Genomic DNA, 18,170 nt, shown 5'->3' with positions numbered 1-18,170 from the left:
TTGTACTTCGTTTTTTTTCCCCGTTCGAAATCTTGAGCAAAGACATCAAATTCCAATCCCCACCTCTCTCATACGCCTTTCCCTGTTTTTTGTTTCCTTCTTTTTCTTATGAACTATGCGTCTTTTTTCAAACACATCTTCCGTAGGTTCCGACCCAAGTCTGAAGTGGACTACGGCACCCTCGAGTGCACGGCCCGCAACAGCGTCGGATCTGCAATACGGCCGTGCATCTTTCATCTCCTGCGACCTCCAGGTGCGTGAAAGAGGACGTACGAACGCGGATTGAAGCATCGGCTTCTTCTGACTTACTTGTGCCAAAACAAGCGTACCTTGTCGTTGTTCTTGTTGTTTTGTTTTGAACAGCGTGTGACACGGCTAAGTGATAAATGTCTTGATTTCTTCTACGTTCGTAGATGTTCTCATCATGTGTACTCTCAGCCTTGAGATTCGTTAACGCGAACTGCCGACGTAAAAAGAAAAAAAAATCACCATCTTCACATTCAGCCTTGTATCTCGTACACTCGTGTTTACCTTTGGCTGTCTGGCTGCTTCGGGGTGACGTTCACCTCAGAGAAGTTTTATCCCGTAGCTCCGTATATATGATCTTTCTGTGTGATTTTACGAAATTGCGGTTCTTAGAGAATCCCTTTTCGAAACGAGCGCGTAAGTGATAAGTGTGAGGAATTTTTGCAGACCAACTTTTAGGGAAAGTTTCACTCTGTCTATATTGACTGAAAATTAGTAGTATATGCGATAATAATGACAGCGCTATAACACACAGGACAGAGGAAGAGAAGTTTACAGGAGGAGCGCTCTACCGTCTGTCTTTGCGGGGTTATTATGAATGTATACCGACTAGCCCGAATATCAACGCTTCTATAGTATACACGAGTAAGACCTTTACAAAAACTGTTCGGCAAAGCAGTTTACACGATGCTCGGCAAAACTTTTTACACAATGTAGTATTTCTTTGTAATTCGCCCTTAAACGGTGGGAAGCGGGCGCTTGCTTTGGGTGAAATCGAGCAGCCACGATGATATGCTGGCACAGAAGCATTATGTTCTAAACTTGGCGTCTGCCAGCTGATGTGTCTCCGCGTCTGCTGAGAGAGATACCCCAATTCTGCGAATGGGCGAGCCTGCAAAATACCACGATACACATCGAATCACAACTCTAAATGAGTCAGTGATGCCTTGAATCCGAGTGCGTCCAAAGGAGTAGACGTCTGTGAGCCCGTTAGTTTACGATTGAGCTCGGCTAGGGTTACTTTTGTTGAGCCTGAGGCTACGTCAGCCCGTCTGACTCTGATTTTAGCAAATCTTGATGGGCTTCAGTGAATATTAACACTGTGAGTCAGTCTGAGGGACTTGTATTCTTTTTTCGGCATATTTAGACATCGTAAAGTTGCAAGATGCATGTTGCTTGTATTTGAGAACCCATAAAACGCACTGCTTCTGGAAATTTTGCTGCTTACGGAGACCGTGACTGCATTTTGTATGGGCCAGCTGGCGCAGAATTTACATTCGGTGCGTACGAAAAACAATCGTGGCTGAAGATACCTCTTCAGTAAGTGGAACACTGCCTGCCAGAAATCCGCAACTAAATAGTTTGCAAAAGAATTTCTGTTTACACGCTGGAAGTCTGCTTCTATAATACCGTTACTTTAAAAAAAAAAGGTTGTGATGTTTATTATACCATTATCTGAAAGAATGGACATTAAATGCACGAAAAAGACTTATGTTAGCTTAGCTAGTAGTAGTGTTTCACAACTTCTCCTCGTAATATCTGTGAGATTATGTCGAGCGGTCGCTTTCTGTTGCAACGCAAGTAGAGTGGTAAGTGGACGCGATAAACCAGCGGCTACTTGGATGTAACATCCTTTTGTAAAATAATGATAATAGACGCTTACGCAATAGAAAGCGCGAAAATAAAACAAGGAACAACAAGCAGGAAAAAAAAAAACGAAATTGCAATGAGAATACATGCAGAGGCAACATTCAGGACGACATAGAAAGCGGGACAGTATCGTTGGTATTTTCAAGCAAACTTAAGGCGTTACTATCTTGAAGCTCTATCCGATAAACGAAATAAAAAGTTCACAGATCGACAATTCGCCTCTTCTATTCCTTAACTCTGGCCAGATTATTCAATATGTCCCACTCGACGTAACCTCAGCAGAGTTAAATCAAGTCAAATAGATAAGTTCACTCCCTGGTGCAACGTTCCTACGAGCTAGGTAGCCTGCTGTCGGACTGATTACTGCAGGATGTTCTGTACTGAAAGAAAGGTGCGAGTTTCAGAGCTTCAGCTGGCGAATATTAGTGCGGGGTAGCAGGTCATCGACATGACGATGAATCGACCACCAAGTGAACGTAATGGGAAGTAGTACAAGTATAGAGCCCTCAGACATCGAAAATAAAGTCATAAAAATAAAGAAAGTAAATTAGATGCAAAACTTATGGAAACAAAAAGCCCGCTGAGTTTTACCAAGATTGCAAGCGAGAAATTGAGAAAAAATTACGCGATAGTACAATGCCTCCTTTTCTGAAGCCCCGAGCCGACCGTCTGGCTAAGGGCAACAACATATTGGACAAAATATTTCCAGCAGGGTAAGGCATGTGTCTGCGGAAAGAAGTCCGGAAAGGAACCAGCACATTTTAATGAAATGCAAATATATTCACTGTGCAAGTGCGGCGTGAAACGTCCACATTTCGGAATCGCTGAGGTTCAGCGCTTATGAAAGTGTTCACTGCTAGGTAGTGGAAAAAAGAGAGAGGCTTAGAGTATCGGTTAAACAGATAGAAGGGAGAGATTGGGCCGTAGTTTATAGATTTTATAGATGCGTCATACAAAGCTGAGTCTGGCAAAATGCTAGGTGGCAGTAGACATAGTAAAACGTTATTGTCGCACGCAGATGAGGTGACGGCGGTCATCGCCTCATTTTTCAATGGGATGTCAGTATTTGAAACCATAGGTATGGTAATGTGCGGCAATTTGTGGTCCTCCTCACAAACTAGTAACGATGTCTAGGCAAGCAAAATATAGCAAAACGTTGCCACAAAAGAAATACCTTTCGTTCACTTGACAAGTCACACATTGCATGAAGCTTGCAATGTTCAGAAGGAAAGTATATAATCCAAGGTGAACGTGAGTATTTGGCGCTTCTTTCTGCCGCACAAGAATAACCTTCATCCGTCTCGTTGCGTTTCCTTCCTCGAAAACTCTGCGCTTGCTACTTTCCTTTCAAGAGTGCGATGTCACTCTGATAAAGCCGCACGCCGTTCGTCACCGGGAAATACCAGGCGAGCGCAGACAACGCTAGAGGAAGACGCGAGATAGATGAAGGTTATTGTTGTGCGGCAGAAAGGCGGCTCGAATAGGCTTTTTACAGCGAAGCCGTTTATGCGAACCTTGTGCCGTCGGCACGCTAAAGGAGGTCACATGACTAGTGTGGAGAGGGGAGAGGGTCTGATGAACGGAAGAGAGAAAGGGGGCTACTAGATGAAGCTTACGTAAGGTGCGCGATTCAAAGAGTGGACTGAAAAGGGCGGTCATGTGATGAAGCTTACGTAAGACGGGCGACTCAAACAGTGGATTGAGAAGGGAGCTGTTACTAGTGAAATGACAGAAAGTATACTGGGGGTGACAGGAAAATATTTGAGAGAACAGTCTTGGGTAACCCACGCCGACCAGAGCCGTCGACTGGAGCTAATGACCTGTCTTAGCTTAAATAGGGAAACAACAAAGTAATGGCTTAGGAGTAACTAGCCAAAACGAAAGAATATATTTGAAGGGACCAAATGACAGGGACAACAGCGTGGAACTGGCTAGATTTTTTGTGTGTGTGTGTGCTAAAGTGCATTTTCGATTACATGAGACAGCGACAGTTTCGGTTTCTTCAGTTGGCTTGTCACTATCGCCTGTTGCTACGCCTACGACGCATGTTGCCTACCGCGTCTGTTATCGTAAGAAACGCTAGTAATATTGATCGCTGGCGTGAAATGCGCGCCAAACGCTTACGCTACTAGTCTGCCACTTTCTCTGCAACAGCGCACTTGGTTTGGTTAACGGCGCTATTTGTTCATGCACAACACGCTTTAGAGCACTTAAATCGCGGCGCGCAAGCGTGCAATGGCTCGCCTTCTTTGCATATGTTTACTTATTTGGGAAAATGCCAACGCAATCCGAACTGCGGTAAAATCAATTAATAGAACCTCACGCTGCGTACACGTGCACCAGTATCTCAGTCGCATCGCCGCGATCAGCACAGTACGTGGCCCGCTGCTTTGATGTGCAATACAAAAAAAATGTGCCTAGTACTATACGTTTCGCTTTTCTCAATGCCGAATATCATTGCTTGGTCTTTTTTTTTTACTTTATAGCGACCGTTCAGCGGTTGCTTCTTTTATTTATTTATTGCAAGTTTTCGACATATTACATTGAGTGGCAAATACAGGACGGCCGAATGCGATAAACCGTAGCATTTACAGCAAAAGCTGTCGGCGCAACTGCACTTTAAGCTTGCTGGAATGCCCTCAGGGGCACTACCTTTGACAGCCACGTCGGTAAACAATCCTGTGCTTTGTAGAGCTGTGCGAATCTTGACGTGCATTCATTCTAAAAAATATGGGCGTGCGTTCGTGCACAGCCCAATTACAAAAAGCCCAGCCATGCGTGGAGCGCCATAAACAGTCGGGACCCATTGAAATAATGAAATCAAAAGCCAGTTTGCACACTTTATGTACAGCATAGAAATCGAGGGTCATGTGGACCTAGCAGAATGCCTCTCTCCATACACGCGTGAAGCGCGTCACAAATATAGCATCTTCCAAAAATGCACATACACATTACATGCATGCTTCTTAAAAAAACAAACAAAAAGTCACGACCATTTATAAGAACTTCTAAGAGGCTCGTGTTTGCCAGCGTATAGCTTGAAGTACTTGTTCTTCCGCGGGACGACTGTTATTTTTATCTGTTCAGGAGCGTCTTCGCTTTCACTCTACATGTACATAGCACATATCTTAGTATGTTTTCCTTTATTTCACTTTTTAAAAAAGTTATAATTTTGAAACTGAATAGAACAAGAAAAAAACTCTGGCCTGAATGAAAGCGAAAACATACGTGATCAGCCATTTAGTGCCGACAATATAACAAGATCACTCGCCTCTCAGCGTGACTCTGCAGAACGTGGGAAAAGAAAAAAAAAAAGAGGACCACCTAATCTGCCGCAAAAGGAGAGCCCTTGATGGCTTGGCGCATTAAAGAACCCGCCATTTGCATAGCCATACCGTTAGTTCGTCCGAACACATTCACGCGACTGCACCATTCACATTTTGACGCGTACACAAACGATTCAAAAGGCAAAGTTTAGTGTCTGTAAGTTTAATCCCTAAAATGCAAGGCTCGCGTAAGATAGCACATAGCCGATTAATGAGGTGAATAATTGCCTGCCATACGATTCGCGTGTATTGACAGATGACCGACGCTTCACTTGTTTTCTTTATTGGTTTTTCAATATACTCACTGTCCTTTCGCAATGAGCGTAGTGTTAATAACAGAAAACATAGCGCGCGCTAGAAGAAGAGGGAGACGAGAAACGGCGCGGGGCACGCGAAGCTTTGGTTTTTTGGGACTGGAATAAACGGCTGCGTTGGGACGCGCTGCTCTATATCTTCAGGCGTATTGTCCTTAAACCCGGTATATATTAGAACGAAGTCTTCGGATTTTACACGTAGTACATAATTTAACAGCTTTCGCTACCCAATTAACGTCTGCGAAAGTGTCCCGCGTTTAAGGGCGTTCTTCATACTAGAAGCCCACGTAATGTCTGCAGTTCAGAAGAGTGTCAGTGACATCGCCTAATACGCCAATTGTTGCTCGAACACGTTTTTTACCTACGCGGCCGTCTGTTACATATTCAGCACACGCGACAACATTTCGAGTTTTAATGCCTGAAACTTTAGGTCGTGATGACGATTGTATGCAGGATTCGCCAAACGCATGGATTCTATATATATTTATGAAAAAAAAATAATAATAAGGTGAAGGGGACAAATCAGGCGGACAAAATGCTTTAAGTTAAGGAATAAGGAAAGTGCGGATGGGAACGTGAGGGGCGAGGGAGGTGTCACGATCGTTCTGGCCGATTTCGGGATGTCTCTTTTACGTCACGTCGTAAGCTTGACGACTAACAGAACCGGCGCGCGAACGAACCAGATCAGCACATTTCCTGTCTCGTAACTGCAATTCGCACTGAACCGTTACGACCGGGGTTACGCGGTGACGGTCGAGACGGCTTCCATAATTTTTGTGGCGCAGGTTCCGCTGTCGAGTTAAAATTAAATTACGCTTGAAATCCATTTGCGACACTCGCACACCTACCTAAAAAGTACTTCCAGGTCTAAAGTTCACGGGGTATGGTCTCTACGCATAATTCGCTTACGTTTGTGCTTGTTTAAAATTGTTATAATAAAAGAAATGTCGCAATAAACCGGATCCTGTATATGTGCGAATTATACTAAATCAGATCGTGCTTCATAGGATCTCTCTAAATCAGTACAGAATGATGACGTTTGCAGAATTTAGCACCGTTGCTTTGTGTGTATAGCGTGGTGCATTTCCGATCAGTCTGAAAGCCAGTCTTCGCTAATAGCGCTTGATTATATTTTGTGTGTGTGTGCGTGTGCGCGGATGCTGATGGCATTATTAACGAAATAGTGTGGTACAAAAATGGTGTGTTATTTAAAGTTAAATATCCAGTTTGGAGATACAGAATTAGTGTTGATGGCTACGTACGGTGAGTTTTACGAGCCCTTTGGACGTATGTGGGTATGATTCTGCGGCGGGAACTGCGTACGTGTCTGGTGCTAATCCCTTGACATTGCATTGTGATTTCCTGCTTATCCCTAATTTCCGCAAAAAAGGACAGACACGCGTAATTTTCACTTCCTGGAATATTTACTTATTTTACAGGTAACTCGTGGCTGTCCCGTAAGTGGTACAACTGCAGCGTCTGGAATGCCACGTCATCCGCGGTACAAGTGGTCTGCCAGAGGGGTCCCATTCCTACTGGTGCTGACCCGGGTGCATTGGGTAAGTTATTTAGTAGCACGGTTGGGTTCCTTTCTTCACACAAATGCTTATCTCTACTTAGCTTTTGGAGTCTATGCTTTGCTCCATGCCATACACTTGCGTCTCCTGTTAGAATCATCTCAAGGAAATTGTGTACCTAGTTACGAATTGTTTTTTTGCTTTTAGCGTTTCTTTCTGTCGTCCTTTTTAACACAACGTGTTCGTCGCGCAACCATGGTATAAAAACCGCATTTCTCTAGTGTACTAAACTCACCGCGGACTTTTCTACTGACAACCTATGACTCCTGCCTAGTGCACCGGAATTCGTGCTGGGCAGTACTCGGATATATTTCCCATACGTAAATGTATACCTTTACGTAAATGTATACCTCCACGAGAGTTTCTTTATCGCTTTTGCTGTATTCGGTTTTCGCCCACAAAGACTGTCAGCAACGCTCAGCGCGAACCGCGCCTCACTGTTCGAGAACCTTCGCGATCATTGTAGATCATTTTGTTAAGATTGCGCGCAAGACGCGCACACTCGAGCTTATTCTAGAATTTGCACAACAGCCAGCGATAACGCTGGAATATTCGACGGCACATGTTTAAATACCGACGCGCTTCACCGCCTGTCAGTTGATCGACGGTCGACGCTCTGTTCGCCGCTATCAGTTTATTGCTGTAAGCTGGAGTTTCATTTTCCCGGCCACAAGTTCGGCCTAATAAAGAGTTTCATCTCGGACGTGCTGACTGCTGCCTTCGTCGACGTCACGACCACGTGACAATATGACCCATCAGGTCTTATTGCACTTTAGTGCAAGAAGACCTGACAGCTCCTTCTAGATATAAATCTTAGATTTCTTTCTCTCGGCGAAGAGAGAGATAAGAATCTTTAATGAAATGCCCGGAGAGGTTAGCCTGGTCTTTAAGAATATGGCTGACCTTCGCATCTCAGTCACGTAATGTTTGCTTTGATCTTATATCCCCCCCTCTTTTTTTTTTGGGGGGGGGGGGCACATTTTGATGCCATAGTAACTTTTCCTGAATAAAGCAGTGCTTAAGCACTTTCCTGCACATCTGACATTTCTGCATAAGCGTAGACTACCCATGCTTGTCACTGGTTATTACTTTACTCTGCATTATGCGAATATCACTACACTTGTTGCTGGGATAGTTCGTAGTGGTTTAAGTCTAAAAAGATGCGAAATATATGTGAAGTAACGAAACGCCATTGCAGGTCTCTATAGCCGTATCAACATAGGAGGCAAGGGGGGATAGCCCCCCCCCCCCCCCCCACTGAGAAAGAAAAGTTAGGGGGACGGACCCCCCCCCCCCCCCCCCCCCCCCCCCACTTTTGCCAGTGGTCACTGTCGGCTGCACACTGGGAAACGAACCGCTGGCGAAGTTTTCCTTCAAAATAGCAATCGCGTCATTATATAAAGAAATTTTTTCCTACGCTTCTGCTGTGAAAATTGTCTTCCGCGTCTCACGACCACGCACTGTAGGCTCTCTGCGGTGCAGGCCGCCTATGCGGCACATTCGCGCCTTGCACTCCAGAATTCTCAAAGGAGATACCGCTGAGCATGAGCTCTATAACGTTAGAACACTCTGTCATGCTTTTATTCTGCTTTATCTGACCTGAAATTCACATCATCGACGACGCAAATACGGGCGGGGACCAGCAAACGCTTTATGGACTGGTGAAGCGCTCTTCCTGTTTCAGAATATTCATTTTCTTTCAGCGAAAACGAATAGCATCACCGCGGCTCTATATCCAAGCTGCTGTGGGTCGGCGACAGTGCAGAAGTGTTAAGTATTTTAGTTGGGCCGGAATTGGAGAGCTAAAAAAGGTTTCCGCTTTAGTCTCCAGTCAACCTGCTTTGCTTTACTTATCATATGGTAGCTTTCAGCTATGGCGGCGGCTCGCAGCAATGCGACGGATAAGGCATTGGACTCGAGCACATTGGGGAGCCCAACTTTCAAGCTTGCCCCGCAGCTTGTTCTACCGGTACAGGAAGATCGTCAAGGTCCATGGTTTTCTCGACTAAGGACACTGAATTGACAGCCGGGCTAGTTGGTCTTGATTCATCTTGAATTGAGTTGTACAGAGCAATATACAACTCAGACGGCAATAAGCACACGCGACCAGTGCTGTTTATTTCTCTCTCCTCCCCTCTCTCAGCAAAGCTGCGTCCACAGGATTGCATACGCGCAGAAACAACTCAACATCTTTATAATACAACGGAAAATATTTATTATACCCGTATAAGTTCACCTCGACAGCTGCTATAATTAGCCTCTGCCTGTGTGAGCGGCGGGCAACCTTTCTGAATTGTGTTCAGAATGAGACATTGTGCGGCTATTCCGAAAAAAAATTTGGTATTGTTCAGCATAGTGATGCGACGTTTAATGTGCATACGTCGTTTTACCGCCGCAAGATTTCACAGGTTTGGGATATCCCGTAACGAGCAGGCGATTTTATGGCACACCGAGGAATTTTTGAGGAATGGAGAAGAACTAGTGGTCGAAAATATGCTGCATTAAATACAGTGTGTTCTCTTATTTTTTACGCATTCGTGCATAAGTGATCACTACGCGACTGCTCATTTTCGCGTCATTTGTTGCATTCGCGTTACAAGCAGGGTTGTGTGCATGATCCAGGAAATTTGGACCAATCATAAATAGCAACATCCAATGCGGAAGTAAACAATGCACGGTAGTTTGACGTCATAATCGCCCACATTTTTTCAAAGAAGATTCGCGCTTTCAAAGAAGATTCGCGCCGGAAGGCCCTCTCAGCAACGTCGCAAATGCAAATACGTTGAGTATAAAGAACGTACTACGCCTGTAATACCCCAAATTCTTACATTGTAAGGGAAACTCGTGGTTAAGAAGTTAACAACAATGGTACTATAATAACAGTAATGTAATAATAGTAATAATAATAATAATAATAATAATAATAATAATAATAATAATAATAATATAATAATAATAATAATAATAATAATAATAATAATAATAATAATAATAATAATAATAATAATAATAACACATTAGAAACAATATTTCCACTAAGTGAAATCAAGGCAAAATAGTCCCAAACCTGAATATGTGCAAGAAAGTGTAGTAATATTTATTAAAATAGAAGGTGCACTCATTATTAGCTACATTAAAAGCGCTATTATTAGCGAGCAGCTTTTAAGTATTTACTAAACTTCCATAAATGATACAAATCTATATTACTGCATGGGAAGTTCGCCATAGTCATAATTGTTCTCATGTAAAAAGTTGTGTGGTTAATGTATAAAAAGTGTTGCTTCTACTAGTATTGCACGGATAACACGCATAGCATATGCATGGTTGTCCCCGTGTATGCTACGTAAAACTGACTGCCTCTTCCGTAATGTTATTAAACACAGCTAAGCAAATTCTCATTGTATAGACGGTTTCAAGATTGCGATAGCAGGAGCACGTGGTGTACCCCAAGAAACTTCCGGTCACCTCATTTGTTATTCTGCAACACCGAAGCGTAAAGCGTTGTTTTAAGTTTTGTCAGAGTAGGGGAATACTTTTTTTCCACTTTCACATAAAAGAAATGCGCGTATAGTTAAGGACGAACTCTTTCAGTGTTGTGTGTAGCTTAGAAGAATATTTAATTCAAATATTTTGCTAGACACAGGGAGAAAAGTGTTGAAACTCTACGGGCTACTCGCCAAGGCTTTTGTTCCCCGCCAATTCTGCTAGCCAACGCCAGCGCACGAAACCGGAAGCGGTCCAGGGCCTGTGTTAGTAAACAACGAAACCGTCAATATAAAACATCGCATGAACGAACGAAGCAGCTCTCTTTCGCTGTCTCCTGAAATGTATATATATATATATATATATATATATATATATATATATATATATATATATATATATATATATATATATATATATATACCCGCTCGCGAACAAGTTGGTACGCCACTGCGGGTCTCTACGCTAGATTATTATGACCCACGGTATGTAATATTTATATGCATAATGGTGCCTTAGTCTGAGTATTTAGGGGGTATTTTAAATGCGTAAGCATTTCTAGGCCGACTATGCGAGGATGTTGTCTGACCATCTCTCTGTCACATGAGACGAATCGCCACGTATAAATATGCATAAACAAATAAAATTTATTGCCATAGCTGCGTTTTGAACCTAGGGCCCACGTACCAAAAGCGAGTGCCTTACCCACTATGTCAAACATTCACCCCACGAGAATGGTAATATATCAGATACATTCAGTGCCGGTGATACAAAACAAATGCAAAAGAACACATTCTTTTTTTTTTTTTGCTTCTGGTAGATTTCCTTATCCCTGATTATTTTTATATATTTTTGTGTTAATGAGCGCTTTGTTCTAGCTAGTTTAGCGGGTTTTTTAGTATCCATGCATTGCACTTTGTCAAAATTGACAAAAGTAAAATGTAATAAACTGCAAGGTACGCTTAGCGCGATGATGTCGCTCGCAGGCTATTATTTTAAAGGTACCTGTGCCCTTTCTGGAGATGTGTTAATTCAAATCACCTAAAGTATCAATGCTTTCTAGGGTACGTGGGATGGTCTTTAAGTTCATAGCGCACGCGTTACGTTACTGGCATGTCGCTGTCACAGTACTGCAGCTCGCGGTATTTATTTCGTGTAGACTGAAGACATATGTTCGAATCATTGGAATGCAGATGTTCTCGCAGGCTGAAGTACATTTCTTCAATTTATTTATATTGCACATTTAGTCTTGAGGTAGCCGGAAGCTGCGGCACACACGGTGGCAGCGCTCGCTTTTATTCGCTAGGAGTTCATTCTTGTTTTCGTGAAAGGTGCTGCACGAAGGACAGTGAACGAAAGTTCGCAGTGCGAAACCGGACGTGGCCGAAGATTTTTTTTGAGCCGCTTGATATAAGCATCAGATATAAATGAGGGAAATGTGAGCTGAAACTAAAACCACAATTCACCACACCGAGGATGAACGAAAATAAACTAATCATGAACATCTGTGAAAATATTACTGTGGTTAAAGTCTAATACAAACCCTTAATTAAAAGAACAGCTACGAGTAAATTGAGACCAAGTCTACGAAGCAAAATAGCAAAACTCCCGTAGTATCTTTTTTTTAACTGAGCGGCGGCTCTCTAACTTTTGTTTCAACGTTACGTTGTCATTCCGTTGATGTTATCTTCGGTATTATGTGCTTCGAGCATACCACGTGTACGTGGCTAAACAAACACAGGAGATCGTATGGAAACGATTATAGTTGGCTGGCCTAAATTTATTATTTTTTGGCAATCCATTCATTCTGTTCTTTCTTAAGCGTATGCTCTTACGTAATGTAATGAGTGGAGATAAGCGGTACTGTTACACGAACCATGCTGCAAATTCGCCAATATTACACTGCACTGTGACAATAGGATGATTGTCAAGGCCCTGTTAGTGTCCTCCTAATTTTGAAAAAGAACTATCCTTACGTACGCAGCATTTTTCTTGAGTTGTGTTCTCTTACAGAATAAAAAGAAATTTGGAAGCCTTTGCATTTGGCTGATTTATTTTATAATTAAGGAAATCACAAGCACCTAAGCCAGCCTGCTCAAGACATTCGAAATGCCTCAGACGTCCTTGTGAGCATTTGCTATTTTCATGAAGGCATTTATATTATTTGGGCGTTATTGGGCAGTTATTGACTAAACTACCTTTGAACAAATTTTTGCTGGCAATACATTGTTTTTGTCTGAAAAAAAAAGACTTCAAGACATGGATACCATAACATAAAAGTACGAACAGCCCTAAAGAACTTGTCTAATAAAATGTACTATTGTGCCTCTATTGACTACGTTGCTGCTTTCTGAACAACGGTAGTTACCTCATGAATGTTCTTTTTAAAAATAAATTATTTTAAGTGCATTACAGTTTTCCTGATTTATGCTCGACTTACGAAGAATACAAGGTTGATTTGCCTCTTGAACAAATTTTTGCTGGCAATACTTTGTTTTTGTCTGAAAAAAAAAAGGCTTCAAGACATGGATACCATAACATAAAAATACGAACAGCCCTAAAGAACTTGTCTAAGAAAATGTACTATTGTGCCTCTATTGACTACGTCGCTGCTTTCAGAACAACGGTAGTTACCTCATGAATGTTCTTTTTAAAAATAAACTATTTTAAGTGCATTACAGTTTTCCTGATTTATGCTCGACTTACGAAGAATACAAGGTTGACTTGCCTCCTTATAATGTAGTCGGGTGGAGATAATTAGACCTTGGTCCATCCCATTCTGTGAAGTTAGCAATTATCGCTTTCACTATGTCCGAATTGCTCGACATGCCAGTGTATTAACTTTAACTGGCTCTTAGCAACCTTTTTTTGCGATACTTAGGGACCAAGCAGAATATTTACTTTTGTAGGACAATATATCACATACGTAAATGTTATCGCATGCGCTCGCTTTACACCGAATTTACCATTTCATAGCAGGCAACATATTTTGTGTAGAAAAAATATTTTGTAAAATGGGTATACTACTCCTTAAGCGGCAAACAGAAACCTCTGCTACGATTTAATATATGTGGGATATGAAATTCAAGACAGGGATAAGTTATAAATAAGACCGAAGATTTTAAAATTCAATTATGTTGTGTTTATCTGCAACCACGGATTTAAGCGTTTTAAGTATGGCTTAACTTGGCCTTGATAGTAAAGCCGGTGATCTGGGCCTACGCTCACTGTTCATGTAGACGGTTAACCTCGAATACTATAAACTGCTCAGAAGTACGGTCAAAGCATTTGGCCTTAATTCACGCCTACATTTGGTGCAATGTGATAGTGCTCCACATATTCTATGATAAGCATTAGGCCTAAAAATATCACTGCAGTCGCAGATTGACCCTTTAAGAGCAATGCTTCATCGCTACCATTTGTATGCAGGTAGTAAGCTATACGCTGTATAAGTTAAATCCTTTGCAGGCATCGACTGTTATGGAAAGGTTCTTTTGTATGTCAAAATATTTGCTGTATTAACAGCCAGCTTCATGCCGGTTTATTATCCCGTGTTCCTTGTTTTCGAACTTGCACAAGGTGCAGCGTAACTAAAAGCTATGCAAACAAATGTTATCGATCGTTGTGGAGTTCGTGGAGCAAAATAATGGAGATAAGGCTTCATTTTAAAAGTTCTGCTGAACGACAGTAAAGTATTTGTCAAAACGAATATCGTACATAGGGGAATTGAAACTCGTCGAAAAAAAACGAGGAACATCAACATTCATTGAACGGCTGCACTTTTTTCCGACTTCCAAGCGGAGTTTTTATGAAAGAGCGCCCTTCTCAAAATAACTAAACACACTACATAGAGTGAGCCGCAAATAACGCCAGGAAATAGATTCTGTACTCCAAGCTGTCTATATAACAGAGGAGCCATGGAGAGATAAGTTCGTTTTCTTTGCTAGAAAAATTCTGTTTCAAATTACACGAGAAGTTTAAATAATGGAAGTTCGGGGGAAAATTTCAGACAAAAACATCTTTGCTTATAGAAAAACGGCACGCGTAATGCTGCCGTTGTTGACTGGAATGTTCTGGGAGCTTTACAAAGTGCCGGTACCGCGCTTTCAGCTCATTGTAACAGTGCTTTTCGAAGCGAACGTGTTCCACAATCGGCGTTTTTCTAACAGATTACAAAATCAAGCGCCCAGGTATATGTAGAATGCTCCTCGTGAGCCGACGCCTTTGTTCTGGCCTGACCGAATGGTTTGGACAGCCGGAAGTTTAAAAAAAAAATCTGTAAAGGTGGGAATTAGTTCGTCGGTCTGATTGTGGAGTTCATCGGTAGTCGTTTTTTTTTTTACTGTGCCTTCGCTTAATGAATTTGTAGCACATTTACCGTCAATCATCGTCGCGGAAACTTCAAAGTGAGTGCTTACGGCGCGCGATGCAAGTGATAATACAGGAAGTACAATACACTTTAAATACAACTGATGAAGATGGTGATCTACATGTAGCTTTAAATAAGTTTATCCACGTCTGGAAGCTGCAGCTGCAAACACTGCAGCCTTCATTTTTGTTATTTGCGGTTAAACGGTGTTGGCTATACTAGCCCCATATGTGGCATTCAGTGTTAAACGTTCGCTATTAAAATATTGTATTACGTACTTTCGAGCGGTACAATAAATCGTTGAAATTTCTAGTATGGTTATCGCTAAGTCTAGATTGCGTAGTGGGATAACGGTTTTGCGTAAGAACTTCACAATATATTCTGAGCAATGAATATTGGTTGTGTTCTAAAACGTGAAGTTCCCGATTTCAGGAGGTGAATGAGATTAATAGGGGTTTTTAGCTTGTCTGTATATTTTTCACATTACCGTGTTACCGGGATACCGGACGGAATCTGCACATGGGCAGGTCTTTGCGGAACGTAGAATTGCTTTCACGGAACGTAAACTACTCGCCAGATACACTGTACATTTGCAGCCATATCTCGCGAATTAACCTTCATTCATGGTTACTCGCGATATCTGCTTTCCGGAGACTCCAGCCGGCGAGTGAAATAGTTCGAAGTGCGAGCGCCAATTACGACCATGTTGTTTGAGCTGGATTACCGAAGCTAGAGTGACCTAGAATAAAGAAGCCGTAAACGTTAGAGGCCGGATAGGTGGTGCCATCTGGCGGGGCCAAGATGAACCAGGCAAGCGCAAAATTGTTATTGCAGAACAATGGTGCATTCTACTTCTAACGTAAATGCCTTGCAGCGGCGTAATTGCGAATGAGGTGCCTTTTTGTCATGTTTTCTCTCAAAAACACAAGGGGAAAACAAACGTCTCCATGATTGTGGTTGCACGAAGCGTGGCAAGATGTCGATACCCGGTATTTTTACATACATTTGCGTTTACCGTAATACCGTACACACAAAAAACCTCTATTACAATTTTGCGCAGTGGTGATTGAGTCTTATCTAAGTTAACTACAGCTTAAATGCAGTTCTCATCATCATTTAGTGGTTTGCGCAAACGTAAAGGTATACATTTACGTATGGGAAGCTAAAACGTTGTTAAACATGCATTCAGGTAACAGGGTAACGTTAAAAATATACGGACAAACTAAAAACCTCTAATGATGCGCGTCTGCGTTTAAGGATTACGTTCAATGAGGATAATATAAAAATCCGCAGTGTCGTTAAAGCCCGTGAGGATGACGCTTACACAAGCAATTACATTGTTCGCCATTTCAGTGCTGGAAGATGAGTAATACTGGCGACATCTGCGAACGCTACAAGGTCCCAGATTTCCCACTCATTTATAATGAAAAATCGTAGAAATGTTTGAATACTAAATAACTAAACGAATTCACTACTACTCGACTCGGTGACAAAATTTAAAGTTGCTAACAGCGGAGCTGTTTAAGCTCGGAGAAGCGCCCCGTTAGTCGCCAACAGGAATGATCATCATCATGAACCGGCACGCTCACTCTTCGTTCTCTTCTTCGCTCCCAGAACACGTGCGACGATTTGACCGGCGTGTGATGTAATAATCCTGATGTAGAGAGAGAAAGAAGGAGAGCGAAAACGATAGAGAGAAAGAGAGAAGTTCTTGGCGAAAAAAGTCACAGTTTCGCCGCAAGGGTGAAGCAATGAATGCTATAGCAAGAAATTGGAATGTCACACGAAGAACGAGAAGCAGCTCGAGACTTGCAGCGCGCCGCTGAAGTACAAGGAAGGACGCCCGAAACGAACGCACAGCCATGCACAGGGCAAGCATGAACTAACAACTGTCGCACTTATTACGTCTTTGGGCTTGAGCAACGCGCTGCAAATGTCGACAGCAGTGAGTTTGAGAATTGAGGCCCCAAAAAGCTTGGGGACCAAGGAGCTTGTGAGCCGTCAGGGCGCATGCGCAGAACCCAAGCCACTCTTGGATTCTTGTGCTTGTGTTGGCCCAAGACCCAAAAATCGAAAACTAGCGTGGGTCCCCAAGACGTTTTGGGTCACCGCGAGACTATGCAGACGCCGCATGGGCTACGACGCTGTATGGCCCGCGTCTCGCATGATTTTAATTTCACCACGTGTAGCGCCCCGTGCGTTTGCGCCAACGCAGCTTGCGTTTGACCCAGTTCTCATACTCTGCTGATCCTCCGAAGGCAAGAACGCAAGAGCAGCCTAACCAACGCAGCTTGGTGACCCAGTGTTTTGGGTCCCCAATTCTCACTCTCTCATGGAGAATCAGATGCTCTTAGATATTTCTTTTTCTTTTAAACTGCGCCGCGCGGAGTGACCCCTTGCGTTTCCTGCCACACGGAGGCGTCTGATGCAAGGTGTGCCTGGTGTGCCTGGTGTGCCCGGTGTCCTTTGTTTTTTTTTCTTCCACATCACAAGTGGGTACAGAAAAGGGCCACATTGTTGTGCGCGTCTAAAGGGCAGTTTTCACACTGACAGAAAATTAGAGCGTTGCGTCGGCATGTGTCGACAATGGAAAATCAGACGCTCTTAGATATTTCTTTTTCTTTTAAACTGCTGCGCGTGTAGTGACCCTCTGCGTATCCTACTACACGGGAGCGTCTGACGTAAGGCGTGCCCGGTGTTCTTTGTTTTTTTTTTCTTCCACATCACGAGTGGATACAGAAAAGAGCCACTTTTCGTGCGCGTCTCAAGGGCAGTTTTCAAACTGAAAGAAAATTAGGAGCGTTGCGTGATAGAAAACGCGCTCATGCTCCTCCGAGATTTGCTTACCACCAGCGGTAAATGATGTATATAAGTAGCTCGCCGTTATTTCGCCGACGCATGCATGGGGCTTGGTTGAGTTGTTCAATGCAGCAGGCTGGGGAGCGAGGGGTCGATGGTTCGAAACCCCGGTCGGGTGCTTCGGAATTTTTTTCTTCTGTTTTATTTTTCTTTGTGCCCTTTTTATATACATACATATACATATCCGGGGCATGCCGCGACGGCGACGGCAAAAGTCAACCGAGAGCGTTCATATAATTGCTATCGCAATAAAAGCTTTCTTGGCGAGGTGGGATTCGAACCCGCCTACCCACGATCGGAAGGCGAGCGTCGTAACCCCTCGGCTATTGATGCTACGCTAGCGGAA

The 18,170-nt window shown here is 42.9% G+C and overlaps 1 protein-coding gene across 1 annotated transcript in view; it reads left to right on the top strand.

Annotated features, from left to right (window-relative positions):
• Nucleotides 1-18,170, top strand: part of LOC119381375 (hemicentin-2-like) — a 216,190-nt gene that overhangs the window by 96,827 nt on the left and 101,193 nt on the right. Inside the window, exons 8-9 of the mRNA XM_037649224.2 lie at nt 147-253; nt 6,976-7,095. Of these exons, the coding sequence (XP_037505152.2) occupies nt 147-253; nt 6,976-7,095 (227 nt within the window). The remainder of the gene's footprint in view (nt 1-146; nt 254-6,975; nt 7,096-18,170) is intronic.

The sequence above is a fragment of the Rhipicephalus sanguineus genome, chromosome 1 (genome assembly GCF_013339695.2).
Source record: "Rhipicephalus sanguineus isolate Rsan-2018 chromosome 1, BIME_Rsan_1.4, whole genome shotgun sequence".
Classification (NCBI taxonomy): Eukaryota; Metazoa; Arthropoda; class Arachnida; order Ixodida; family Ixodidae; genus Rhipicephalus; species Rhipicephalus sanguineus.
The sequence above is the reverse complement of the archived record's forward strand: the minus strand, read 5'-3'. Positions and strand labels throughout refer to the sequence as shown.